General features: G+C 38.1%; 1 protein-coding gene across 1 annotated transcript; it reads left to right on the top strand.

Moving 5' to 3' along the window:
* The first annotated feature begins 496 nt into the window (after window positions 1-496).
* On the top strand, window positions 497-27,417 carry LOC108423587 (contactin-2). The gene is made up of 20 exons (XM_017690983.2): window positions 497-607; window positions 6,406-6,587; window positions 8,221-8,484; window positions 10,829-10,980; window positions 11,746-11,899; window positions 11,995-12,184; window positions 14,237-14,331; window positions 14,890-15,076; window positions 15,194-15,291; window positions 16,955-17,108; window positions 17,882-18,000; window positions 18,089-18,250; window positions 21,975-22,091; window positions 22,214-22,242; window positions 22,487-22,592; window positions 22,682-23,252; window positions 23,559-23,719; window positions 23,853-23,922; window positions 24,275-24,473; window positions 25,778-27,417. The coding sequence occupies exons 2-20, from the start codon at window positions 6,488-6,490 to the stop codon at window positions 26,195-26,197; spliced, it is 3,348 nt and encodes a 1,115-aa protein (XP_017546472.2). The 5' UTR covers window positions 497-607; window positions 6,406-6,487; the 3' UTR covers window positions 26,198-27,417.
* Window positions 27,418-27,949: the final 532 nt, after the last annotated feature.

Below are 27,949 nucleotides of genomic sequence, written 5' to 3'. Positions count from 1 at the left end.
ATTTCAAAATCTAGTTTTTATAAAGTCATCAAGAAATGGTGCAATAATTTAACTTAATATTACCTAAAATCTTACTTCAAAATATCATGCTTTGTCTGCATTGCTTGTGTAATGTTTTTACAGAAGTCTCATAATGAAAAATGGTAAAAATAGGGCTTACTTTTAAGATTTCAAGATATGTTTTCATAGTGTAAGTCAGTTATTTACACCTTAAAGATTGAATATCAGTGGAAATCCCCTTTATGTGTTAGAATAAGTGCTCAAAGTGAAAATATAGTTCACTAACTTGACAAATGGATGTTATTATGAACTGGGACGGTTGAATGCTCTGTTACTTGTGATGGCTTTGAATGGGTGTTTCATTTGTGGACTCATCATTTTGTGCAGTGTGGAAATCAGGCCTGAACACATGCAGAGTGCTGCTTTAGTACGCTCGTATTGTTCCCAGCCTTTTGAGGCTCTCCAGCCTGTGAGATGCACACATGTTGTGTGTGTGTGTGTGTGCCCTGTGAGATTAACCTGACACACTGGTGATGAGGAGAGCACATACAGAATGAGCTTACTCGTAGAGATGCTACACTGAAGCTGAGCGCTTTCTCACTCACAGGTAAGAACATTTGAATTTTACAGTTACATACTGTGTTTACATTTATATTGTTTCCCTTTCTGTCCTGTTTTATAACTGCTTCAATGAAGCTGGAAATACTTTCTTAATATCCCTTATATATATTATGTACATTAAGCTGTGTGCAGGATATCTCATGAAGATTAGTATGTGCTTTTGAATGATGATGGTTATTTAAGTAAATCATCTTGAGAAATTAAAAAACATTACTGCCATGAAAATCACAATTAGATATTCTTTAGGTTTGACTTGTGAGAGAAGACTAGCTGTAAGTGTCTATATGTACGAAATTAGCTCTAAAACTACAAGACAGTGAATCATTATTAGCTTGTGTTATATAGCTGTAGCTGGGAAGCATTGATTCTAAGGACTTTATTCATAAAATGGACTGTAGTGCACTGATATGAAGCATATTTACAGTTCATTTTAGTGTTCTTTAAAAACATGACAGACTGGCAGTGTTATAATAACTGAAGTGGCATATAATGACATTTAGACATCTTGCAGTCATCTTTGAATCAACTGTTTTGAAGATGAACTGTGCTTTGAGGACAGTATTTGTGTCACTGCAATGGTGTACTGTCTAACACTAGGCAAATAACCATATACAGTTATATTTCAAATCATATTACCCTGTACTACAAAACAGAGTTAAGACAGCTAGAGTTAAAAAGACTAGTGCAAACACTGCAGATAAAATGTGCATTTGGCTATTTGTGATTATACACATACACTGCAGAGCTCTACTACAAAGCACATGCTAATATTACCATTTACAATTAGGCAGACACTATAAATAGGACCCTACAGATGGTGCCTATGAATATGATCAGCAACCATGTGAAATATTAGCCTAATATAGAGTAGTAATAGTGGGGATAGTGGTAGAGGTGTTCATGTTCAGCATCCTATTGCTTTATTTTATTGTTCTATTTTGAAATCAAAAGCTACAGTCAGAGTTAAATATTGCATTATTGCAATAAATACACTGATTCTCTTGTTATCCCACTGTGAAACTGAGGCTTTAATACCAAAAGCAATGTAAACAAAACACGCAAATGACACTTTTCACTATTGTGTGCTTTTACATATAGCAATCAGATCCTTCAAGATGCCTGAGTGGTTATGAATATTCACCTTTATGTTCGCTTCAGTGTGACAACCAGCTTGGACTGTCTAAACTGTACTGAATGAAGTTTTACATTAGAATGGCCATTTCCCAGACATCCTGTCTGCAGTAAATGTCATGAATACTGCTAAAGTGAGACCGTACTTTTCCTTTCTCCAACTCTTTTCAATCTTGATCCTCATGTCATGTAATTTAACATGACTCCATTATATGAATTAGTCACTGCTGAGAAGCAAAAATCATGAAATATAAAACACGGACAGGAAAACCTAAATCAAACTTTACTTCTTTATAACCTTGATATGATCAATGCTATTTTGCTCATCATTAATGTTGATCCGGGCTGTAAAATTGAGTCACTCCCTCAGAAGTAGTGTTATAGTCAAGACCACTAGTGGTGAGTCCAAGTCAAGACTGAGACCTGGACCCATCAAGGCTATCCCCAAAGAGAGGTTTTAATTTTGGGACCAATGAATATCAACAAACAAATAACCAGGTAAGGCATCATAAAAAGCATCAGTTGCATCCTCAACTGGCAGCACACAGGTTTTATGTAAGCATGTAGATAAAGTATCATTTTATGCTGCTAATTTATAGTGAACAGTGATAGAAAAAAGTCCAAATTAACAGACTGAGACCTTTACTTGATACTAGACTTAGATCTGACTCAAGCACTACAACACTACTCCAAAAGATCAGAAACAAAACACTGGTAAGGGAGTTTGGGGAGGTGGTCAAAAAGCCCCATTACAAATGTTTATCTTGCAAATAAAGCATTCTGCTGAGCTCTGAGAATATAATATGTCAAGGAAATCAAGAAATTGCCAGAGACTTATTCAGTTCACTGAGCACAAGGACTTCAGCAATACAAGTCATATCAAAATTGTACTGCTTTCCAGGTATTCTGACTTTCTTTGTTAAACACCTACTGTTTACCATACCTAGGTCAAAAAGGGAAAAGTGTGCTAAACTTTGATATACTTCCTCAACAATTAATATAAATGAAGGCTATCGTCGAAAAATTCTGACCACAATTTGCAGTCTCTTTTTACATTTTAGTATGAGTTATCTTTGTATTTTCTCATTTGTAAAGCTCTTTGAATCAACGTCATAATGTTGTGCTTGGACCACAATGATCTCTACTTTCATTGTAATTATTTAGACACTCACTTCTCAAATTGGTTCCAACAGTACACAGTCATCACAACATGTATTTTTTGCACCCACTGTTAAAATATCTACTGTAGAAAAACTCTGAGTTTGTGATTTTAGAACTCAAAAATAAATAGTTTGTCTTGACTGGCCCATTGACCAGAAATCACCATGGAAAGATGGATTCTTCTTCAAAATTCTCCTTCTCCAAATTAACTTAACTCTACAGGATTTGTATGAATGTACGGTCATCATTTAAAATGTGGAATTCTATATATCACGTTCTTAGCACAAGGGTCATTAGATTTTGTCCACTGGGGCCACAGTTCTGGTGCTGTCTCTGCTCAAACATATCATAAAGTCAGGTTTAGTAGGTGTGTTTGAACAGAGATGTCACCAAACGGTGCAGGATATGTCTCTAGTGAAAAGTGAATGGCATGAATTCCCCTGGGTGCAACTCCTGGTAGCAGGCACATTTAGCATGCATAATGGATGTGATAGTGTAGCACTTGTATCACTCAGAAGTGGCCTGTGAACTGTGGCAATTCTGCAAGACTCAACTGTTAAAGTACTCAAAGCCTACACAATAGGCCATGATGTTGACACAACAAAAATGGCTCACCTTCCCAGGAGTGCTAAATTGTATTGCTGAGCACAGACATTAATTAAAACCATAATGAATTGCTTAGTCATTTAATGGGGTGTTGTGAAACCAAAGCAAACACACCCCCGGCTCTTGGCATTAAGTCCCGTTAGCTCACCCACCCGCTGTCCCTGCCTCATGCCAGATGAGTCATAGTGCTCAAGTACTCATTCATGGATGTGCTGTCAACCATCATCGAGATTAGCACTCACCTGAGAGTGACTGATTGACTGCTAGATATTCAGTACATTCCCGGTGACTAAGGCTAGAGTCTATGATTTTTAAACAACAAAGTGACAATAATTCAAGTTAAATGAAGTCACTGAAGAGGTGCGCCAACCTGTCTGAGCATACCAATTCATGACCAGAACAACTGTTAAGAAAGTGAGGGCATTTTTTTAAAGTTACGCACTCAGACATGTAAATGAACAAATCAAAGATGGCATTGTTCCAGCTACTGCAAATGTGAAGAACATCTTGCCTATGAAGAACCCAAGAAATGAACCATTATCCAAATATTGGTGAGAGTAACAGGCCATTGACATAATCTACTTAATATGGCTATGAGTGTATTTATTACTGCTCACCATTTGGTTTCTTGCCATTAGAAAGCTAGAAGTAGTTTGTTCTATTTCACTTCATTTAATGAAGGTAATAAATGAAGCAGTTATATAAAGTGAAGTGATCAGCGCATAAAGTCTACATATGGAAATAAAACTGTATGTTTTGAATTCAATGTTTTGTGACGTCACAAAAACCGTGCATTTACATATACCCACCTATTTAGCCTACAGCAGTTTAGACATTTTTATAAATTTTTATACATTTTTATACAAATTTAAGAAGAGTAGGGCTGCTAGTCAACCCTAAAAAGAGCCGACTCTCATATTCCAGGCACTCGGGAACTGAGAGTTGACACCATAGCTTATGCCTGGATCACATAGTGATGTTCAGTTCTGCTGTACACATACCTAGTGTTTATTCTGCTGTTCAGACAAACTTCCACAATACACACATCACTACAATTATGACTCCTGCTGGCGCTCACTAAACCCCTTCCTGTGTAATTAGTGTTACATTCTTGCATAGAGTGCAAGATAGATTTTTGGAATCGAGAATGAAAAAAAATCATTGTGGGGAATTGACTCTTAGATTCCACACAGTCAGTTCCCATTGCTTTGAATGGGATTTGGAGTTAACTCCAGAATTCCTGGTGTGTTTTAACTTGAACTGCTTTTTGAGCAAGGCACAATACACTATAAATGTTTTGTTGATTTAATCGACAAAAATCACTTAATGTGGATACAAGCAATTTAACTAGTTGTATTCAAATTAATTCAAACCACATTAAAGCTATTGTTTCAATCAAAATATTACAGGATTTAATTTAATTATAAGTATTAAAGAGAACTTGGAAAATAGTCAAAAATATGAACGAAACTTGTTTGTTTTTGGTATATAAAACCATGCAAATGTAATAAGAGAATGCAAATAAGTGAGACTCAGAAAAACTATTTAAAAATATATACATATATATATATATATATATATATATATATATATATATATATATGTATATGTATAGTAAAAGGTGTAAAACACTGCTATTCTCAAAATTTAACTACTGCAAGATGCTGGGTTGATTTTAGGTTTCATTTACACTTGTTGAATGAAGCTGTTGAATAAAGGGATGTATGGAAGGATAGACAGAGGGATGAATAAATGGAAGGAAGGATGTGGACATTGTGTAGTTTCTTGTCACCTATCTGATTCAAACCTACACAAGGACTCTACAGCTTATTAGATATTAATGATAAGCGGCAAGGCTTCGCTCACACTAGGTCACTTGTCTTCGATGATCTTTAAAGTATGCAGTTCAGTCCTGCTGTGGCATTGGTCAAATTAGGCAAGCATTAAGTCTGTGTCCACCTTACATGGACACAGAGCTATATGAAAGCTCATATGATCAGACAGCAAGCGTTTCTTAACAGGCTTGCTAACTGATCCTCTGGGTACAAAGCAGCCCTGTTCTTTTCATGTCACAATCAGTGAGTGGAGGGGGTGCTGCTGAGCGGCATAAAGTGGCCAGTCCATTGAAGGGACTAAAGAGGCTTGTAGTGTACAAAGCATGGGCTGTGATAATGGTGGCAGTAAAACACAACCAAAATAGGAATATGGAACGAGGCCAAGAGGAAAAGCTGTGCTGCCCATTTTTTCTTGAGAAAACAAATACATTTGCTTTGGAATGACATAATATATTTTGGGGATGTACTTAACTGCACTGTTTCTTGGTGAGCAATGATTTCTTAGCTTTAATAGCCTTAAGAATGTGAAGGCTTTGAAAACAAGTCACACTTGATTTGAAGGCTCCACAGGGGCTTCATAACACATGCATAACCATTGGATAATGCATTTAGAGAGCAATCCTTGAGCATTTTTGTACAGTTTATGTTAGCATTTGGAAGATGACGTGCTTAATGAACTGACCTTATATGCAAGTAATATTTGCTCCTTTTATAACACTGTTATGAAGCATCATTGCCGTGTAATAGAACATAAATGCAGAGGCCTTATAAGGCCTGCTATGTATATCTATGTATATCTTATGTCATGTTGCAACAACTGAAATAAGCTATATATAAACACTCAAGTATTGAGTGCATTATTTATTGCTTACATGTTCTTATATAGATAAATACAGCATCAGTTTAAAAATCAATGCTTTTAATTGATCTGATTAATACGTATACCACTTATACATTATTCACATATTGTCTTTGAATATAGGCAATAATTATTTGGATGTAATATGCTTTATACCATTATTCCATTAATGTGGCTGTTGTGTTCTTTCAGTGCACAAATGCTACTGGCCAGATGAGGAGCCATGCTATGGACCAGCATATTCATTTAAACAGCACACAGGGAGAGGGCTAGAATGGTGTCTCTTCTCTGGATCTCTGCCCAGATGCCCTGTCCAGTCTGGCTGCTCATTTTCTCCTATTCTATCAGGATTATAGCTTCTCAATCTGAGCTAGGTTTGTATTATTTTAAGATCACAATATACAGTTAAAGAAAGTGTCTTTTATCTAACACAAAAGCCTTTACAGCCTTTTAGTTTAATGCAAAGATGTTTAATGCATATTTTTGACTCTGAGATTCTAGCAACACCTCTGCCTCGTTGCAGGTGCCTCTGTATTATGTCATAGCAGAACCTGGACTGCATAGAATGATGAACGCTATTGTCCATCACTCGTTGTGTGTGCGCAGAGTTTTACTTCATTTGTAATGATAAAGACCCAGATAACTGAATGTGCCATATGCTAATCTCTCATTCGCTTGCATAATTTGACAGGGGGCTCGCCAAAACATTGTGCCGCTCCACCTGTATCCTAGCAACAGTGGACTTCAAACTACCTGTTTCCTCAAAGTGTGGTGTCTGTTCACACTGAGCGTTCACTTTCAGGAAAAAAAAGAGAGAATTTATAGGATTTATGTTGCACAAAAGTCCATCTTTAGTCATGCAGGTGATATTAAGATTATTTCTACACTCTCAGAAAAAAGAGTACTGAACTGTCACTAGGGTGGGACCTTCAAGGGTACATCTTCAGTACCTTTAGTTAGGGAACATTATTGTACCACATATCATTGAAATTATATATTTTTAAGTTGTGTTGACTCCATACAACATGTCTTTGTTCCAGTTTCTTTATTTTACTGTTTTAAAAAATTAAGTACCTTTTTTCTGACAGTATATTACATATAGAACGGCATGATTGTACATCTTCCAATTGGCTGGGCTGTTTATCAGTCGAATCTACACTTTTATAATGAATTCTGTTCTTTGCAAACTAAGACTTTTCAAAGAACTCATCAGTTTAACATGCAAGTTTCATAATATGCTATAACAATGTTTAATAAAGCTAATAAGGTTAAAGTAACCAAATTCACACAATTTGCTTATTATCCATCTAATCTAATGTAGTTAGTCAGGAACGACACATTTGGTCTCTGAAGTTTGCTTTTTCTATTGTTGCACTGGAGCTGAGAAGCCAATGCTAAGTCATTCTTAAGAAGTTAAACTCAATAGCTCCTCCCTCAATGTACAATAACTCCGAAGGGCAATTATTTGAACAGTATGTTTCATATTTATTATCACAGCCAATGCCACTGTATTTGTAAGAATTTAAACTTGTACATATTGCAAATTTCTCTTTTTTGTCTTAAGTTATTAAAGTGTTTATTATTTTAAATAAATGGCTGCAACTGTAACAACTCCAATTTCCCTCTGGGATCAATAAAGTATTCTGATTCAGATTCTACTAACAAGCTAAGCTAATAAGAAGTAATGGAAGGTCATGCTTTACCATTAGCATCAAGCAAATCATGCAAACTGCATGCCAAAATGATCCCAAATTTGCCTTAACATCTATTATTAGTTCAAAATACACTTTTAAGAACCATGTAAGAACACCTCTTTGAGATTCTCTAACAATACATTGCACTTTGAGGAATGTTGCTACATTATAGCCTCATAACTCTATTGCAAAAGTAAAGGAAGTAAATATCTGACACAAACATGTTTTCACTGATTGACTACATTTGAGGTAAGCAATGGTGTAGTGGTGTCTGGATTGGTGGGTGTGTTGTAACGTTTTCTCTGCCCTTTAGTGTTCTCAACCCTACCCAAGGATGGTGTTGGTATTCTGAACAGTCCGCTGATGTTGCACTGTGCAGTCTATGACTCCCGTCTCCAGAGGGTGATACCAGTGAAGTGGGAGAAAGACGGCGGCAGTCTGGGTGTTGGAGTTTATCAGATGGCCAATGGCTCACTGTTCTTTAGCCAGCTGCAAGAGGAAGACCAAGGGGGATACATCTGCAGCGCTAAGAAAGGAAGCAAGCAGATCAGAACCATCGTCAGAGTCAGCAAAGCATGTATGTAGCGGTCATATAGACGGCATCCTTAAAAAAGGCACTTGCTGTACAGTAATGTATGTTCTTGTGTTTTGTTTCAGCTGTTAAGGCTGGCTTTACTCTATAAAACTTTTATGCATGTGGTGAGTTGTATGCAATATAATCATTTCTGTGCAACTTGATTATTACACAAAGCTATTTTAAAAAAAAGTTTCACAAAACACATCCGATTATTCCACTAGAGTTTAATTATCAGTTATGTTTTGTTTTTTTTTTTGATACACCGTATCCGTCAGACCCAAAGGGAGAAGCAGCTTAGAAAATGTGTGTCTGTGTGTGTGTGTGTGTGTGTGTATCCGTCGGACTTTATAAAATGATCTGCAACGTGTTATTTGTGTTTGTTATTGTTTGGTTTTTTTTGATAACAAAAATTTGTATAAGAGAAATTTTACCAAAATGACTTGTAAAAACATAACATTTCACAAGTAAATATAGAATTGTAGCAAGTCAGATTTCAAAATACGGATGATGATAATAATAATAATAATAATAATAATAATAACACAACCTTGTTTCCAAAGAAGTTGGGACACTGTCTAAAACATAAATAAAAATAGAATGCAATGATATGCAAACAATGCAAACCTTATATTTAACTCAAAGTACTACAAAGACAACATATCAAATACTGAATCTGAGACATTTTAATGATATTTGAAAAATATATACCCATTTTAAATTTGATGCCAGCAACACATTTCAAAAAGGATGTGATGGGTCTTGTTTACCACTGTGTAGCACCACCTCTTCTTCCTACAACCCTATGTAAGTGTTTGAACTGAACTGGGAACTGATTGCTGTAGTTTTGAAAGATAATTTTTTCCCATTCTTACTTGACATAAGGTTTCAACTTAACAGTTCAGGGTCTCCTTTATCATATTTTTTGTTTCATAACACTCCAAATGTTTCCAGTAGTGACAGATCCAGATTGCAGGCAGGTTAGTTTAGCACCTGGACCTTCTTACTGTCGAGCCATGCTGTTGTAAAACATGCAGAATGTGGTTTGGCATTGTCAAGCTGCAATAAGCTCTTCCCTGAAAAAGACGCATTTATCTGTATATATCGTTCAGCATTAATGGTGCCTTCACAGATGCACAAGTCACCCATGCCATGTGCACTAATGCACCCCTATATCGTCAAGCTGTTTTTTGAACTGTGTGCTGATAACAAGCCGGGTGGTCTTTATGACAAATGAAGCAGTATCCAGGTGTTTCAAATGATACCCAGAGAAGGCAGCTGTGTTTCTGGATCCTATTTATATATGGTTTCTTTGTTGCATGGTAGAGATTGCATTAGTGGATACAGCAATAAACTGTGTTCACAGAGTGGTTTTTGGAAGTGTTCCTGAGCTCGTGCAGTGATTTCCACTACAAAATCATGTCTGTTATGAATACAGTGCCATCTGAGGGCTCAAAGATCACGGCCAGCCAGTATTGGTTTACGGCCTTGTCCCTTGATGAAATCCCCAAGTTCTTTGCTAATTTACTTTGAAAAACATTATTGTTGAATTGTTATATTTGCCTGCACAGTTTGTCATAGAGCGGTGAACCCCTCCTCATCTTTACTTCTTATAGACTCAGTCTCTCTGAGATGCGCTTTTTATACCCAATCATGTTACTGACCTGTTGCCATTTAACAACCAGGTTTTTTTTAGCATTACTTAACTTTACCAGCCTTTTGTTGCCCCTGTCCCAACTTTTTTGAAACATGTTGCTGACAACAAATTCAGAATTGGCATACGTTTTTCAAAAAACAATAAAATGGATCATTTTCAAAATTTAATATGTTGTCTTTGTGCTATTTCCAGTAAAAGATATGGTTTAAAGTTTTGCATTCTGTTTTTATTTACATTTTGCACAGCATCCCAACTTTTTTGGAAATGGGGTTGTAATAATAATGATGAAACAGTAAAACATTATGATGATGATGATGATGATGATGATGATCTAAGAAATTCTGAACATAGAATAATTCAAAGTTATTCAAGTTTTACTTATAAATAGCTAATTAGCACATGTTAAAGTACAATTTGTGCTAGTAAAAGCTGTTCTTCTCACTAAAGTGACTTGAGAAAGCCATGAACTCTAATAATTCTATAAGTGAGAAATCTGACATGCTAAAATATACGTCTTACAGCAAAAGCTGAACTGGAAGCTGTCAGTTGAAAGTTAAACTTATGTTTCACTCTGTGAAGTCAGTCTTAGGATACAGGTCACTGTTTGGAAACAACACTCAGGGAGTTTGTGGTAAATACAGAACACGGGGATGTTTTCTGCGTGTGTGAGTTTCAGTTTTGTTTCCCCAGATTTGGAGAACATCTTCTTCAGTCCTCAGTCTCAGAGCGCTGAAGAGGGTCAGGACATCTTTTTCCAGTGTGTGTCTGGGGACAGCTCTCCACCTGCATACATCTCATGGCTGAAGAACGGTAGAGCTGTCAGCAAAGGAACTCAGATTCAGGTGTTTACAGATGAGAGCACATACAATCTGCACAGTGGTTATATTTACAAGGGGTGTACATTTTGAATTCTTTTGGAAATTATTTGATACATTATGAAATCTTAAGTTTCATCTCACTATAATTTTAAATGATTTAATCATTTCAGAACTGCTCAAAAAGGTTCAAATATACTGAATATACAGAAACATATACAGAAATACGTAGACTTAAAATTAAACTTGGCCAAAAAATTTGAGCGCACTTTATTGTAATCCATTCTAATTGATTCTAATATTCCAAAATCATATATGATTTATATGATATATATGATAAAAAATCATGTATTTTACATCCCTAATATATGCCTAACAATAGCTTGTATTTCTGTAGATTTACTGAATTTCAGTTTGGCCACACATGCAATGCGATCCTTAGCCACTAGATGTCACTAGTGCATTAAAGTGAAAAGGTCTGTTGAACTAAGCTGTACTATCTGCAATTACAAGCATATTCTGAACCACAAAAACAACAGATCTGACTTACATTTTTAAAGAAAATACAATGATCACAAAAGATGGAATCTGTGTGGGAATGGAAATGTCTGTTTGTTGAAGATGAACGCACTTCTGAAAGGAAGTAAAAGGCATTGAGAATAAACTGAGATGGCCCTCTGAGAATAAAGTTTCTGCACTTTCTCTGTTATTTCCTCCGGAACTGTGACCCCAGGGTTTCCTTTCTTAACAGAACTGCTAAAGTCTTGTCTGTGTGCATGTTTCTATTGCCAGGGTCAGTATGGAGGGGGCAGCCAGAAAAAGACCTCAGGCACTTTGCACCTGGTCAATACAACCAAAGCAGACCAAGGCATTTATGTCTGTATTACACATAATCCTTTACTGAACATAAGCAAAGAGAGCACTCCGGCCACACTAACTGTTTGTGGTATGTGGTTGTTTGTTCCTCTCACATACAAAACTGTCGCTTCTTGTTTTTCAGTAGCTTGTGGTTCCTCATAAAAGATTTCTGTTAACTTGCAGGAGTCAGCGCAGGTCTTGAGTTGGCTCAGAGCCCTGAGAATCTCACAGTTCCTGCAGAAACAGAGGCCGTTCTTTACTGTGTGGTTCAAGGTTTTCCTACTCCAGTAGTGCATTGGTTCAAAGATGACCAAATGTTAGCCAATACCTCTCGATGGGATCTGCAAGATGATGGACAACTGCTTGTGTTTGAGTGAGAGAGATCATCATTTAACTACTCATGAAACATATTTGGTAACACTTTCTATGAATACTGTCTCTATAAGAATTTATGAACACATTCATCATGTTACAACACATTCATAAGGCATTATAAACATGGCTATACTTATCTTTAAAAAATAAAGTACACCGTATCGCCATGCTTCTTATGTATTAAGAATTGCAAACATAAAGCATTATAAGTCATTTTTATAACATGTTATAAGAGCTTGTAAGTTGCATTTGTCCACTGTAAGTAAAATGAGCCCTACTGTACAAACATATCCTCCAATATTAAGAGTGAGGCTTTAAGTTGAAGTATTTACCGATGTATTTACTGAAACACTGTAAAATTACAAGCTTATGTCAGATCTTAACATAGCAGTGCCATCAGTAGAGTTTTACCCAACACAGGAAAGCTTACATACACCTCTGTTTGCCTTATGCTAACTTAACACTGCATGTCCAGTAACTGCTAGCAAAAAAACCTAGTATTTCTATATACTATTCACAAAACTATCACTGGGGTGCTGGGCTGGTACCCTACTTTTAGTCAGCAAACATAATTGAACCACAATCCATTGAAATTATATTTTCTAAGTTGTACTGACTCCACATACCCTGTCTAGTCTCCAGGCGTTTAATTTTATTGCTGTGTTTTAAAGCATTAGGTTATGAAAATGTACAAATGTGTATTTTTCACCCGGGAAAAAAACCTATTTAAGGTACACATTTGGACCTTAAAACCACTGTTGTACCTTTAAGGGAACATTCACATTAGTTGTACCTTGATAAACGAAAAATGTACCTGCACAGAACCTTCATGTCTAACAGTGTGATGTAGTGCTGCTACAAAGTGAAGGTTTCTAGTGGTTAATGTTAGAACAAGTGAGGAAACAAATTACAAACATAGCCCTCTACTAACTTACCTCTCACTTCACTCCACAGCAACTTCATGCTCAATGTGATGTCAGGGGGAGTTTCAGTGGAGGGGCCTGAAGGGTACTTGGTTTGCTGTGATGTGCTGTAACTGTAAAAATGAGATCGTTAAGGAAAGTACCTTGTAGTAATCACTCTGGGCTGGACAACTTGTTTGGGGTTGACATTCGAATATATAGGACTTAAGCCCCAAAGGGCCATTCCTAACAACTCTGGTGGTGAGAAATAAAATATTTGTCTCGTTTACACTCTGTAAGCTGGGACTTCTTTGGCACTAACATGATGGCATGTTATTTACATTACATATAACGCATTATGTTAACAATTCCTAATGCACAATAAATATGGCTATAAAATATAATTCATTTTTATAAATATTTATGTTTATGATATCTAATGAAAAACCGGAGGTTTTTCATGTCGGAAGGTGGGGTGGTTGAAAATATTCTGGGTTTCGGCGTCCCAGACACACACACAAATCTAATGAATGCATAATAACATCTTATGAATGTGTTTATAATGCTCATAGACATGATATTCATAGAAAGTGTTACCAGTGTTACCGTTTTAAAAAGTATTTTCTAACTCTGAGGGTCTGTATGTGGGTCCATACATCAGTTATAACTTTCATAACAACATAACTTGCATATTAGTTACTGAATAATAAGACTTAAAATGAAAACCTTAAAAATAAGCCTAGAAGCCTAGTGCTCACAGGGCATTTATGTATTCTCTTATTACATATAAGCTTTACAGTTTGCCTTTTTACCTAGTGAATTCATGACATACTTAACACAAATCACCTTATCATTTAAAGGACTAAATTCTTGCTAGAGTTTAATGACATTTGCCTGCTTCTGAAACAACACCTGAATTTTTGATGATGTCACTTTGTACAAATGGGCAGGGCTAAGTAATATAACCAATAATATCATGTCTTACCCCATCCCACCACCCCTATCTATCATCGAGATAGCTAGCTCAGAGGTGAAGTGATGTGTTTCACTCTGAAATACATAACAGTACAAAAGGAAAAAGCACTATGATTTGCAATGCTTTATTGTCTTAAGTGATGGGAATGACTTAAATTTCAAATGTTCTTTAGGAGAGTTTTGCCCGAAGATGAGGGATTCTATCACTGTGAGGCCAACAACGAGAAGGAAAGACTGAGATCACAGCCTGCATACCTCCTTCCTGCAGGTACATCCATGCCTGCAAGGGAACATACACATGACAGGGTTTGAGCTATATGAAAACGTCCTATCATGACATCAATGATCAAAACTGTCATGTCTTCAGTATTCTCTGAGTATTGTTAAAGTATGTTGATTGCTGTAAGCCATAAACTTACAAACTGAAGTCATTTACTTCAGTTATTCATAGACTTTTTAACTGAACCATATATTTTCTTTGCAAAATCAAAAAATCAACTATAATTTACATGTAAAAGAAATCATCATTAGCACTGCATTGCAGTTTACTTTACACGGTTTACAGTTCACTTTAAGTCTATGTAAATGTGCATTGGGAGATTATAGCTGTTGGTTATTTACTTTTGAACAAGACAGTGTTCATACACTGTTACCATAATTATTAAAATTTAAAACAGTATGAATATGATAGGTTTTGTACTATTGTATGTCATTAAAATTAGTAATGGCAAGTCCCTATATATGTATGTAAACACTATCATGTGAACACTACTATGGTACTGCACTCACTACGTGCTGAAGTTTTTTTTTCCCTCTCTATCGATAGTGATGGACTGGACATTTGTTCTCCAGCCTGTCAATAAAACTGTAAGGAAGGGGGACTCGGTGACCCTGTCCTGCAGACCTCCACATAGCAGACCCCCTGCACAGGTGGCCTGGTTTAAAAACAATCGGCTCCTCCGGCCCAGGCCTCATTTCAGCGTGGAGCCCACTGGAGACCTGCTCTTTCACAGGTGTGCATAAACTGAGTGTAGCTTAAGCCTGTTTATATTTTCAGTTTGTGAAAATATTTCTGTCACAGTTTGTGACAATTTCTGTCACAGTAACTTTTTTTAAAACTTTTTTTACAGAGTGCTAGAGACAGATCAGGGGTATTATTTTTGTCGGGCATCTAATCCTTACCTTCAAAGGGCTGTGACCTCTAGAAGAATCTTCCTGGAAGTTCTGGGTATGTTATTATTAGTTCATGATACAATTGCATCACTATACAATGAACTGGCAGATACACTATATTTCCAAAAGTGTTCACTCACCCATCCAAATCATGGAATTCAGTTGTTCCAATCACTTCCATGGCCACAGGTGTATAAAACCAAGCACCTAGGTCACGTATGACAGTGGATGCTGAGGTGAATAGTGAGCAGAGGTCGCCAACTTTCTGCAGAGTCGATTGCTACAGACCTCGAAACTTCATGTGACCTTCAGATTAGCTCAAGAACAGCGTAGAGAGCTTTATGGAATGGGTTTCCATGGCTGAGCAGCTGCATTCAAGCCTTACATCACCAAGCACAATGCAAAGTGAATGCAGTGGTGTAAAGCGCCACCACTGGACTCTATAAAAGCGGAGATGTATTCTCTGGAGTGACAAATCATGCTCTGGGTTTGGCAGTTGCCAGGAGAACGGTGCTTGTCTGACTCCATTGTGCCAAGTGTAAAGTTTGGTGGAGGGGGGATTATGGTGTGGGGTTATTTTTCAGGAATGGGGCTCGGCCCCTTAGTTCCAGTGAAAGGAACTCTTAATGCTTCAGCACACCAAGAGATTTTGGCCAATTTCATGCTCCCAACTTTGTGGGAACAGTTTGGTGACGGCCCCTTCCTGTTCCAACATGACTGCACACCAGTGCACAAAGCAAAGTCCATAAAGACATGGATGAGCGAGTTTGGTGTGGAAGAACTTGACTAGACTGCACAGAGTCCTGACCTCAACCCAAAAGAACAGGGATGAATTAGAGCGGAGACTGCGACCCAGGCCTTCTCAGCCAACATCAGTGTCTGACCTCGCAAATGCGCTTCTGGAAGAATTCCATAAAATTCCCATAAACACACTCCTAAACCTTGTGGAAAGCCTTCCCAGAAAAGTTGAAGCTGTTGTAGTTGCAAAGGGTGGGCTGACATCATATTAAACTCTATATATTAAGAATGGGATGTCACTCAAGTTCATATGTATATGTGTGTGAAGGAAGATGACCAAATACGTTTGGAAATATAGTGTATATAGTTATATTGCATTTGGCTACAGGTATTTTGTTTGTTTTTGAATATATTTTGTTTTAAACCATTTTAAAGGAGTAGTTTGGCAAAAAATCTAATTTACACATTTCTCCCCTTGCAACAAATGTAGTGGATGAACCATAATCGGTTTGTATGAGAAGTTGCTTTTTTTAGTTTTAAAGCACTGAAGCTATAAGGTTAATATAACTAACAAGTAAAGAAACTGTGCTAACTGCATGCCAATCTTGCTTCAACCTGTACCCAGTCATTGTCTTAAATTGACATTGACTTGCTTATGTTGTTTCTGAAAGTAATATGTGTAAGAATAGAAAAAAGTACAACAGTGTATGTGTGAAAACAGCCATAGCGATCTTTGATTTTGTTCATGCTTTTATTTATTTTTAAAGTTAACAGCACAAAACTTTATAAGTGAACTTCAAAAACTGTTCATGTTTTGTCTGATTCACATTTAAAACAAGGAGAAATCTGTATGAATCAGATTTTTCTCTCAGCTATTCCTTTAAGCAGAATTCGTTTTTTACATTATTTCCCGAAGGCGGGCAGTACCATGTAGCATTTTAGGCTCATTGTTTCTGGTTCTGGCTCCTCTGCTTTGGCAGCTCCTCCATCTGTGACTATCTGGCCCCTGGTAGTGACTTCCACGGTGGGAGCAGAGGTGCTCATCCAGTGCCAAGTGTCAGGGCACCCCGTTCCCTCCATAGAATGGACCAAGCAGGGTCGCTCTCTCAGAACAGGAGGCAAAGCTACCATAGGGTAAGTTTTCCGTAATCATACACACTTCAGAAATATGGTTCTTCAAGGGTTCTTTAGTAAAGAGAACAGTTCTTTGTAGAAACATTAAGTGATTAAAGTGTTCTATGCATGGTTAAATAGTTCTTTAGATTGACGGAGAATGTGTTTTATATGGTTCTATATAGAACCTTTTTGAAAAGGGTTCTATACAGCACCAAAAAGGGTTCCAGTATAATAGGCTGGAAATCACAACAATAGCAGAACCCTTCTTGGTGCTATATGGAACTCTTTTCAGAAAGGTTCTGTATAGAACCATCAACAGCACATTCTCCATCAATCTGAAGAAGGCTTTCACCATGCAAAGAACCCTTTAATCAATCAAAGGGTTCTATGAATGTCCGTGGTTTCTTTAATAAAGAACCCTTGAAAAAACATGTTTTTAAAGTGTGTATTGTAAATCAGATTACTGTAAACATATGTTAGAGAAGCACAAAGTGTCATTTGTTGAAAAGTATGTGATACGGGCCTATCTAACACTGCTTTTGCACAAGGCTGCAGTATGCATATGAGCACTTTATGGTGCAACATCAGATGGTTCAGATGAGTGCCTGTGGCTATCTGGATGAGTCATGGCCTCTATTTGATCCAACAAATGTAAATAACTTTAAATAAAAATAGTTACCGACGTGTTTACTCATATTACAATGTGCATCCCAACCGTAACATGTGGCAACATAACCGCAAGATGCTGTTTGTACATATACTATGCTTGATAATAATTGCTTTGTTCACAGGGTGAGAAATGCAACTCTTTACATTTCCTCGGTTAGAATCTATGACGAAGGTTTTTACACATGCACAGCCTCCAATTCTGTGGGACAGGATAAGAAAACCACTACCCTGCGTATAGCTGGTAAATAGCTGCCATATAAGTTTGACATTTATTTCTTGATAAAGCTGTATTAGAATCAATAAATATGCATCTTGCCTTCTGATTGCAGCAAAGCCTGTCATTGTATCGTTTTTGGAGTCAGTGAATGTGTCAGAAGGAGCCACCATTGTTCTCCCATGTCGAGCTGTGGGAAACTCACCAATGAAGTACACTTGGAGTAGAACTATGCTTCACACTCCTCTCTCACTTTCATCACGGATTTACACTGATGGTGAGTCAGAGATTGCCAGGAACCAGTGAGAATCAAAAAAAAAAAAAAAAAGTGATGCAAGTGATGCACTGAACCCACTATGGTTGTATAGATGATAAAAAGATGAAATGATGAGTAAAGTGATTCTGATAAAGTGATTCTGATTCTGCAAACATCAGAGACCACCCTTCATTTTACTTAAGTTGCGTTTAAAATGGTAATTCAGCACAAGTAATGAATTTCTGAGAGTATGTTTCTGATGAGATTATATATATTCTAATCTACCTTTACAAGGGGAGTGTTAAAGAAAAATAAGTGGAGTTCAAAAAGTAATAAAAAGATACAGAGAAAATGGGGCACCTAAAAAACATGCAAGAGCTGGTACACCACCAAAACCACTACCAGCATAAAAAGCTTTCATCTTTAGGAGAGGAAAAAAATCAAGCTGCACTTATTTCAAAATAAAAAAAAATCTACAGGATCTTCTGTCCATCTCCCCACTGTGAGAAGATGACTCAATACTGTGGCTCTGAAAAGATATGTAGCTGTTAAGAAGCCCTTTTATGGCACTCACTGGGACATGTTTACACAGTCTCCTGGTGATGATTTGAAAACACTTGTTGATTTGACATGTTCATATGTGGCCTTTTGTGAGGGTGTATTATTCCTAGTTAGTGTAATTTACCCTAAAACTAAACCGGTGACCGTATTGATCAAGTCCAGCATACAGAAAAAGAAAGTGAGGAGCACCTCCTGAACTGCAGTTAGCTACCAAGGAGCTGAAAACAGAAATCCTTAAAGCAAATCAGAATTATAAAAAGGAATTAGAGAACAAGATGGCTGCAAATAACCTTATTTCAGCTGGTCAGGCAGAGTAAACACATGAAAAGTTAATTCTTCAAAGGTTCTCTAGTAAAGAAAATGGTTTATATAGAACCATGACTTGACTTTGCATGATTAAAGGGTTCTCTGCATCTTGAAAGGGTTCTTCAGATTAATGGAGAATGTGCTTTAGATGGCCAAAAAGGGTTTCCCTGTTGTTACAAGCTTGACATCATAACAATTCATAACATAACAACTCATCTACTGCAAACCTAATGTATTTACTTAGAATAAATAAAGTAACCTAACCTAAAGGAAATAGGCAAAAAAGAAGCTGGTGTTTTCAGAGCAGTTGACTTCTCACTGTTCACATGCAGACCCCAACATCATTCAACATATTTTTGCTTAATTGGATTAATCACAGAAATACAGAAAATGCTAACAACTTCTAAGACTGAACTTTGGAGCTGTGGAAAAAAAAAGGGAAGTTGTAAGTAGTAAAGAGTGGATGCAATAAATTTAGATATTATATTTAGATATTATATTTATATGTATATTATATTTAGACTGTTAAATATTAAACATTATATTAGATTAAATTATATTACATTCTAAATATTGTCACGGCTGTCACCATTTTGACACCCTCCCAGTCCTGTCCATCTGTTCGTGTTGTGCTTTGGTTTAGCCCGCGTGTTCTTAGTTTTGTTTTTTTAGTCCAGTCCCCTCGTTTTGTGACCATCTGTGTTCCCGCCTGTTCCTCGTTTTCCCTGTTATTATTTAAGCCCTGTGTTTGCCTCTAGTTGTTGCTGGTCTTTGTTGTTTGACCTGTTTGGATGTTTGGTGTTTGATAGGTTTGAATTGTTGTTTGCTGTGCTTCTTAGTTATGTCTGTCCACCCTGCTCTCTGTATTGATTATTGGAACCTGGACTGGCTCGACCACGACCCTGGATTTGCCCACAATTAAATTTGTTTATCTCTGTACATGCGTCCGCCTCCTCACTCCCCGGCATTAGACGCTGCAGGTCCACCTGCCCCCGTGGACGTCGGTGCAGGCTTGCCTGTCTCTGTGGACATTGCAGCCCCTTTGTTCCCGCCTATCTTGCCCTCGCCTGTGTCTGTTTCCTGTGGGCCTCCTGTTCCTGTGTCTACTGTTCCCCATGAGCCTCCTGTTTCTTCCATGTCTGCTGTTCCCTGTGGCCTCCTGTTCCTTCTGTGTCTGCTTCGGTGTCTCCTGTTTCTGTTCCTTTGTTTTTGCCCTGCTCTGTGTGTCCATTTCTGTCCCTGTGTCTGTTTTAGTTCCTGTTCCCCTGTCTTTTGCATGGTCTGTGGCCTGTTCTTGTTTTCCTAATCCTGTTGTGCCTCTGGTCGTTTTGTGGTGTGCCTCGTCGTCCTCCCTGCGTGTTTCGTCCTCGTTCTTTTCCTGTTTCGTCTGTTCCTGTGTCTGGTGTTGTCTTCTGCTTCTGTGCCCGCTTCTGCTTCTGTGGCTTTGGCTTCCGTTCCAGTTTCTGCTTCTGTGCCTTTCTCTTCTGTCCCTTGTTCCCGCATTCCCGTTCCTGTGCTCGTTTCTGCTCCTGCTTCTTTGCCCATGGTTCCTGTTTCACGTTCTCTTGCTCCTTCTCCAGCTTCTGTGTCTGTGCCTGTCCCGTGTCCTGTCCCGGCTACTGTGTCTGTCTAGTTTGGTTCTGTTTTTGGTCCCTTGTGTCTGTTTGGTTTTGTTCTGTAGCGTTTTGTTTGGCGTGCCTCAGTGTGCGCACCTTTTGGAGGGGTGTACACTGTCACAGTTGGCCCCTCCCAGTCCTGTCCATGTGTTCGTGTTGTGTTTTGGTTTAGCCTACGTGTTCTTTGTTTTGTTTTTTTAGTCCAGTCCCCTTGTTTTGTGACTCCACCCCGGGTGTTCCCCGCCTGTTCCTCGTTTACCCTGTTATTATTTAAGCCCTGTGTTTGCTCCTAGTTGTCACTGGTCTTTATTGTTTGAAGTTTTGTTTAACCTGTTTGAATGTTTCTCCTGTACTTCTTAGTTATGTCTTTCCAACCTGCTCTTGATATTGATTACTGGAACCTGAACTGGCTTGACCACAACCCTGGATATGCTTACAATAAAAGTTGCATATCTCTGCACATGCGCCCGCCTCCTCACTCCCAACCGTTACAAAAATACTAAGATAGTAATATGATTATTCTGTTAAATATACACTCACTGAGCACTTTATTAGGAACAGTACTAATACTGTGTCGGGCTTCTGTGTAAGCCTTAATGGCATGGATTCCACAAGATGAGGGTAACATTTCTTTGAGATTTTGGTCCCTGTTGACATGACTGCATAATGCAGTGACAGAAGTGGAATCCGATGCAGTCTTTTGCTGTTGTAGTCCATCCACCACCTCAAGGTTGTTGTGCATTCTGAGATGTTTTTCTGCTCATCACAATTGTACAGAGTGGTTATCTGTGTTACCATAGACTTTCTGTCAGCTCAAACCAGTCTGGCTTTTCCTGTGGACCTCTCTCAACAATGCAATATCAGCAGTTATAGTGCCTATTTCTAAAAAAAAAAAAAAGACAAAAAACAGCAAACAGCTCATCTGGCACCAACAATCATGGCAACATAAAAATCACTGAGCTCTCGTTTTTTTTCCCCCATCCTGGTGGTTGATGTGAACATTAGCTGAAGCTGCTGGCCTGCAAGATTTCATGCACTGCACTGCTGCCACATGGTTGGCTAATTAGGTAACTGCATGAATGAGTACCTAATAAAGTGCTTGGTGATGTACATTTCCTGCTTTTTGAGATGCCAAAGAGTGCATGACTTCTACTAAAAGGCTATTTTGATGGGAAAATGAATGTGGTCTTTGGCTTTTGACCATTACTCTGTACATGAAATGTTTTTGCCTTTGAGAGTTTCCATAATATTGTGTCCCACAGATAATGGAACACTGCACATCTCCACTGCCCACCGGTCAGATGCAGGAGAGTATTACTGCACTGCTGAAAATAACATGGGTCAGGATAGTAGAAAGGTCTACATAATAGTTTTGTCTGGTAAGCAAAACCTACGACTGAATGTCTATCACTAAGAAAAATCTATGCACACAGCCTAGCCACATCTTTCTGTTGTAGTAAATTTCAATTTGATCTAATCAATTGAATCCTTTGACCTGAAGCTGATCCTGAAGAGGACATGTTATCTGCAGTGAGTAGCATGTGGAAGTCAGTGTTGTACTCCCATCACATTTGGTCATTGCTGCTATTACAATGATTCCAGCTATCGTTCATCTTTGTATAAAAAGTGTAAACATCATCATGCAGACTTCTCCACAGCATTATTCAGATCAGCTTTCAGTGCTTCTGTGTATTTGAGACAGTGATGTTCTGTATATTTCTTGCAATGCATAATGACAAAAGTTATAAGTTTCTTGTTCTCACAAATCTTATAGGCACCAGGAATCAAGTCAGAAGAACCTACAGATTCTACCATTTACAACACTTTAAAGTTTTCTAAAGATACAGAGAATCCAATTCACCAGTTGGCTAACACCACAAGTATGATACATCCAGCTTTTTCATAAAAGCATGAATTGTGGTCTTTTGGGATTGTTTGTTTTAAGTTTGTGTTTCCATCTCTCTTACAGCCGTAGATGTTAATTTGAAGGATTCCCCAACACGTTCCGTCAATGCTCCCACCCATACTCCATATATCGCCTATATAGCCATCACTGCTCACGATGACACGACCATGAGAGAAACACAGCAATACAGACCTACAGGCTCTTACTCCAAACTCTTACTAGAAACAAATAGACAAAATAAACAGCCACATAATATTCCTACTAATCTAATCACACAGCTTCCAGATCAGCCAACCCTGGATCCAAGCCTAAAAGCCCAGCCGCAATCTGCATACACCCAGTCCTCTGAGGAAATTAGTCAACTTCCAGAAAAGCACCCAAACTCACATCAAGGCCATTCATCTCCCAGCTCACTGGCTCAGGTCTTTCATAGTCTTAACCAGACCACTAGATTCACAAATTATAATTTAAAGAGTACCACAGTAGCCCCTGTGGAGGTATTCCAGAACTGGAGTCAACCCATTGAACAATTTAGTGCTACCAAAGCATCACAGACAAATAATACAGAACTGGTCGAAACACTGAAGAAAAACACCTCTAAGGCTCCCATGAGGACCACTGACAATAATGCCAGGTAGTGCATTCCAGACTTTTTTTCCTAAGTGTTATGCTTTTTATGCTACAAAGTGCAAAAGTGGGAGATTCTAATGGTGTACCACATGTTTATATATTAGGACCTCATCTATGTCTGAATTTATTTTTAATCTTCTTGATTTTGTCTTCATAATATTTGCTGTTGAGTATGAGTATGAGTCATGCTGATATTGTTAATGACATGTCAAATAGTGTGCCTGTCATAATAACATGTTTTAGGAGTTTGAAAAATGCCACTGCATTAGCATTTCCCTATTTTTCCTATTACCTGCCTTTGAATCTTCAGGGAAAAGAAGAAGTCTCAGAGTTGGTTGCCTGTGATTGAAAAACATGACATCCCCATTGTAGTGGGAGTCGGAGTTTCCTTAGCATTTATTTTCATCACGATGGCTTTCTATTCTTTGTTTCGGAAAAATGACCCTGAAGCAAAACCTACAGGACGAGCAGGTGAGACAGCCCCTTAGCATTTGCACTGACTTGTAAATTCTTTCCTTGTATTTTGGGAAGTGCAGCCATTCCAATAAGATGCAGTCATAAACATAATTACACACTTACTCTTACTGTACATTCTCTCTTGCAGCTCTACGAGGCCTAGGTGGTCCATGTAGGCACGGAGAACGTCTTGCAATTGAAAGGACATATGATAATAAGTGGGTTTTAATGAGATTACATCTTTATTAATGATATCACACAAAGGGACCATTTCGGTTCCCTAAAGAATGGTGTTTGAAAGAGATACCTAAGTGACAGGAACCTTTTGCAGGCTTAAATAACCTTCACATAATCTAAAAGTTCTTTAGCAAATTTGTGTTTTTCCTAGAACCTTACATTATATGAAGGTTCTTTCTACTTTTTTCACGATCACACATCCATCCATTTAAAGGTTCTTTAGGGAACCAAAAGTGGCATCGCACAAAGGAAAAATAATTTTGAGTTCACATATATACACAATACATGTAATACACAATTATTTTCTAACATGTTAGCTGATGTTTCCTTCAGGGCTTTTGAGGATGACAATATGGTTGCAGTAATTGAGCAAAGTCCAAACACTTCTGAGACAAGAGCCCATCCCCCAGGGTCCAGTCCATCCACCTTGTTGATGGAACCCTCTTATGATGATGTCCATGAGGAAGTACAGCCCACCCAGGATCTACCAGTGATAGTGGAGACACACCCTGAGCCCTCTGAGGAAGAGCAGGTCAGTGACTTTATTTTCACAGATGTGTTTAAGTCTGGATGCATGAGTATGAAGTCACTATTAAAGAATGTGAATAAATGTGAGAATGTTAAAAAGAACACAGTGTGTCACATCTGTCTGTCTAATTGAGGACAACATACATTGTGTTACTTTTGATACAAAATGTTCAATGTTCAGGACCTCCAGGACCACCCCAGCACAGGTATTTGTGAATGGTGGATCATTCTCAGACACAGCAGAGAATAGTCCACCAACCTAAAATGTCCAGCCAACAGTGCTCTGTGTGCCACATCCTGCATCCACTGATGAAAGACTAGAGCATGACTAATACAAACTATGCAGCAACAGATGAGCTTCTCACTGTACATCTACAAGGTGGATAATCATGGTAAATGTATCTTATAGAGTGGACATTAAGTGGACAGTGTTTAAAAACTCCAGCAGCACTGCTGTGTCTGATCCACTCATACCAGCACAACACACACTAACGAGCCACTATCACATCAGTGTCATTGCAGTGCTGAGAATGATCCACCACCCAAATGATACCTTCTCTGTAATGGTCCTGACCATTGAAGGACAGGGTAAAAGGGGGCTAAAAAAGTACGCAGAGAAACTGATGGAGTACAGTATTTAATTGCAGAACTACAAAGTGCACCTATATGGTAAGTGGAGCTGATAAAATGGATGACTGCAGAAACAAGAAGGTGGTTTTAATCTTTCACCTGTTGTTGAGAAAACACTGAAGCAACTTTCAGCACTCGGGTTCACACTGATATAGCAGAACTGCCACCACTAGAGAAATAGTCACACTGGTGTTCACAGCTGCTCAGAAGAGAAGGGTTTGTCTGCAGGCTGCAAGACAAGGGTAGAATGTGTAGGGGCAGAGCCACTCAGGCAGTTGACCAATCAGCACAGAGAGGCAGTTGACTAATCAGAGCCCACTGGTCTCATCTGAAGACTTAAAGACACTGGAGCTCTGACAGAGCATTTGAGACAGAGAGTGAATAGGGAATGCACAGTACAAGATAAAGAATTTGTTTTTTGGAGACTGACACATGGAGATCTATTCTAGTAGTCCCCAAAATTAAAATTCTGAACATTGAAAATCAGCATAATAGGTCCCTTTTAAAGTTCTTGGCAACAGACAGACAGACCGCTATCTTGAATCACATCACCCAAGCAGTGTGATTACATCACACTTCCCTTGCTCAGAGAGCATTCTGGAAACAGTTTTGTCTTTTTGAAAGAGCGTTATGGCATAACATAATGCAGTAATCTGTGCCTTTACCACCTTGCATCAGTTGGAGACATCCTTTGAAGAAAGCAAGGTCACCCCCTCCCCCCAATCTGATATCCAGCTCCAGTGCATGGAGGATTGGAGAAGCCGAGATTTCAGACAATGCCAGGATGCCCCTTCCCCGCCTCCGCCCAACCCGCCAGCTTCTCAGGAGGAAGGTCTCCGGTCCTCACTGACCCTGCAGACCAGCGAGCCCTGTGCCACTCCAGTCCACCACAGCATCAACATATCGCATGGCTCTTCCCCTCTCCTCTTGTCCCACTGCGTGTCCCTGGGCACAACCTCCGTGGCTGTGGACGTTCACTTCTACCCCTCAGCCTCTGGAGGTCCCATTGGCAGCTCTGCCTTTGGGCCTCTGGGGCCTCAGGGCAGCTCCAGGCTTGAGCATGATCAAATGGCACCTTCTGCTCACCATGGGAAATGAAAGCACTCTCAACATCGACATCGGCTTGTGATGACTCACTAACTCACTAGAGCACTCTTTTATGAGGACCTAGTCTTTGTCTTTTTAACTTTTTATATACGTATATTTAACTTGTGTATCTTTAACTTTTTACAGACGGTTAAGAAGACTTGTTTTAACTTAAATAAGTAAGTAACCAGACTTTTTTTATTGAACATCTAAATCTCTTAACCTATTTGAAATTTAAAGAAACTCAAAATTTGAAGGCAGCCTGGTTACCTTTCTACGTTAAAACACCACGTTTTAAACAGTACGTTCAATGAACATCCCACAACAAAAGCATCAATAGAGATGAATAGAGAAGAATTTCAATTAGAGTACAATCTTATTACATTAATGTGTATTAAAGTAACAAATGTTTTGTCTTTCTTTCTATAATGTTATCATTTTAGAGGTTTTGTTACAAGGACTACATGTAGAACATTTGGTTTCTTTTTTTTTCTCCTAAAAAAGGTGCTGTTGCTTTTTTCTGTCTCTTTCTGTTGTTTTTATGCTTCTCATGTTTCCTATGACACTGATTATAGAACGAACTCACGAGAGATTCCTTCTGAGGAGCAAAACTGAAATATAGCCTATGGGAATTCTCTAATCAGGTGTGATGGCAACAGTTGTTGTGGATTCTCTGCTAATTCCAAGAATATATGATCACTTTTAAAACATTTTTAAAGTTGTTGTTTTGTTTTTACATGTACTTCAGAAATGACAAAGAACTGTTTTATTTAAGTTTAAATGTAGCACTTTCAATTGAATGCAGTAGTGATAGAGCATGGATGGAACTTCTGCTTTTAGAGGACAATCATAACTCCTAAGTAGTAAGCATAATCGTAAGTAGTAGTATTCTCATTAATGGTGGTTGAATGAGAAAGGATGTCTTGAATCTTGCAGTTAGGAGAATTTTTCTTGTGCACACCAACGTTGACTGTTATATTTGCATTTACCAAAGGCTGTACTGTCACTGCTCATTGTTTCTGTGATGTTTATTTATCAATATTACACATCAGTCTTAACCTAATTGTAATTCATGTCAGTGCCAGCCAACACTTCTGTCCATCTGTATTACATAGAAACGATGAATAAAACTAATAACACATACATTTTCAGGGTCCATAATCTATGAGTTTTATTGGCAAGTCTTTTTTTCATTTCAAGCTTATTACAATTGCTAAGAAGCATTATTCAGTGCCAAGTTTGCTTTCTGAAACTCTGAGCTCTCTCTGCAGAAATATGCTGCTCGGCTAAACAGCTCGTTTTATAGCCTACATGCTCACCAACTATAAAAACACAGCAGAAACATCTCAAAATAAACTCATTCTATCAAAACATCAGCACTAGTGTTCTTGCAACAGCAATACTTACAGTCACATCAGAAACACTAACAACAAAACAATTAATAACATCATGGAAGATCCACTGTTTTATGTAAATCTATGAAGTAATAAAGACTTATTTGTTCTGCAGTTTTGTTTCATATTGTAATTAGTTTATTATTCTTTGGCTGATATAATCAATGCTGTAAAAAGAGAACATGGAAGAAACTGATTTGAAGTGTTATTGAGGTTTGAACTGAGGTAAAATACTGATTTTGGTCATCTGAACTAAAGTATTGCTTGTATTGTTTGTTACCACATGAAATAATACAGGTTGAAGTGACACCTTTTTTTCTTACTTATGATTTTAACATCGGGAAAAACAGATAACACTGTATCTTTACTG

Source organism: Pygocentrus nattereri, chromosome 20, assembly GCF_015220715.1.
Source record: "Pygocentrus nattereri isolate fPygNat1 chromosome 20, fPygNat1.pri, whole genome shotgun sequence".
NCBI classification, from domain to species: Eukaryota; Metazoa; Chordata; class Actinopteri; order Characiformes; family Serrasalmidae; genus Pygocentrus; species Pygocentrus nattereri.
Note: the sequence above shows the minus strand (reverse complement) of the source record. Positions and strands in the feature narration are given on the sequence as shown.

Coding starts and splice junctions, on each gene's coding strand:
- LOC108423587 (XM_017690983.2), top strand. CDS start 6,488: ATGGTGTCTCTTCTCTGGATCTCTGCCCAGATGCCCTGTCCAGTCTGG. Junction 12,185..14,236: donor GGACAACTGCTTGTGTTTGA/GTGAGAGAGATC, acceptor AATGTTCTTTAG/GAGAGTTTTGCCCGAAGATG. Junction 22,092..22,213: donor CTACATAATAGTTTTGTCTG/GTAAGCAAAACC, acceptor TTTGACCTGAAG/CTGATCCTGAAGAGGACATG.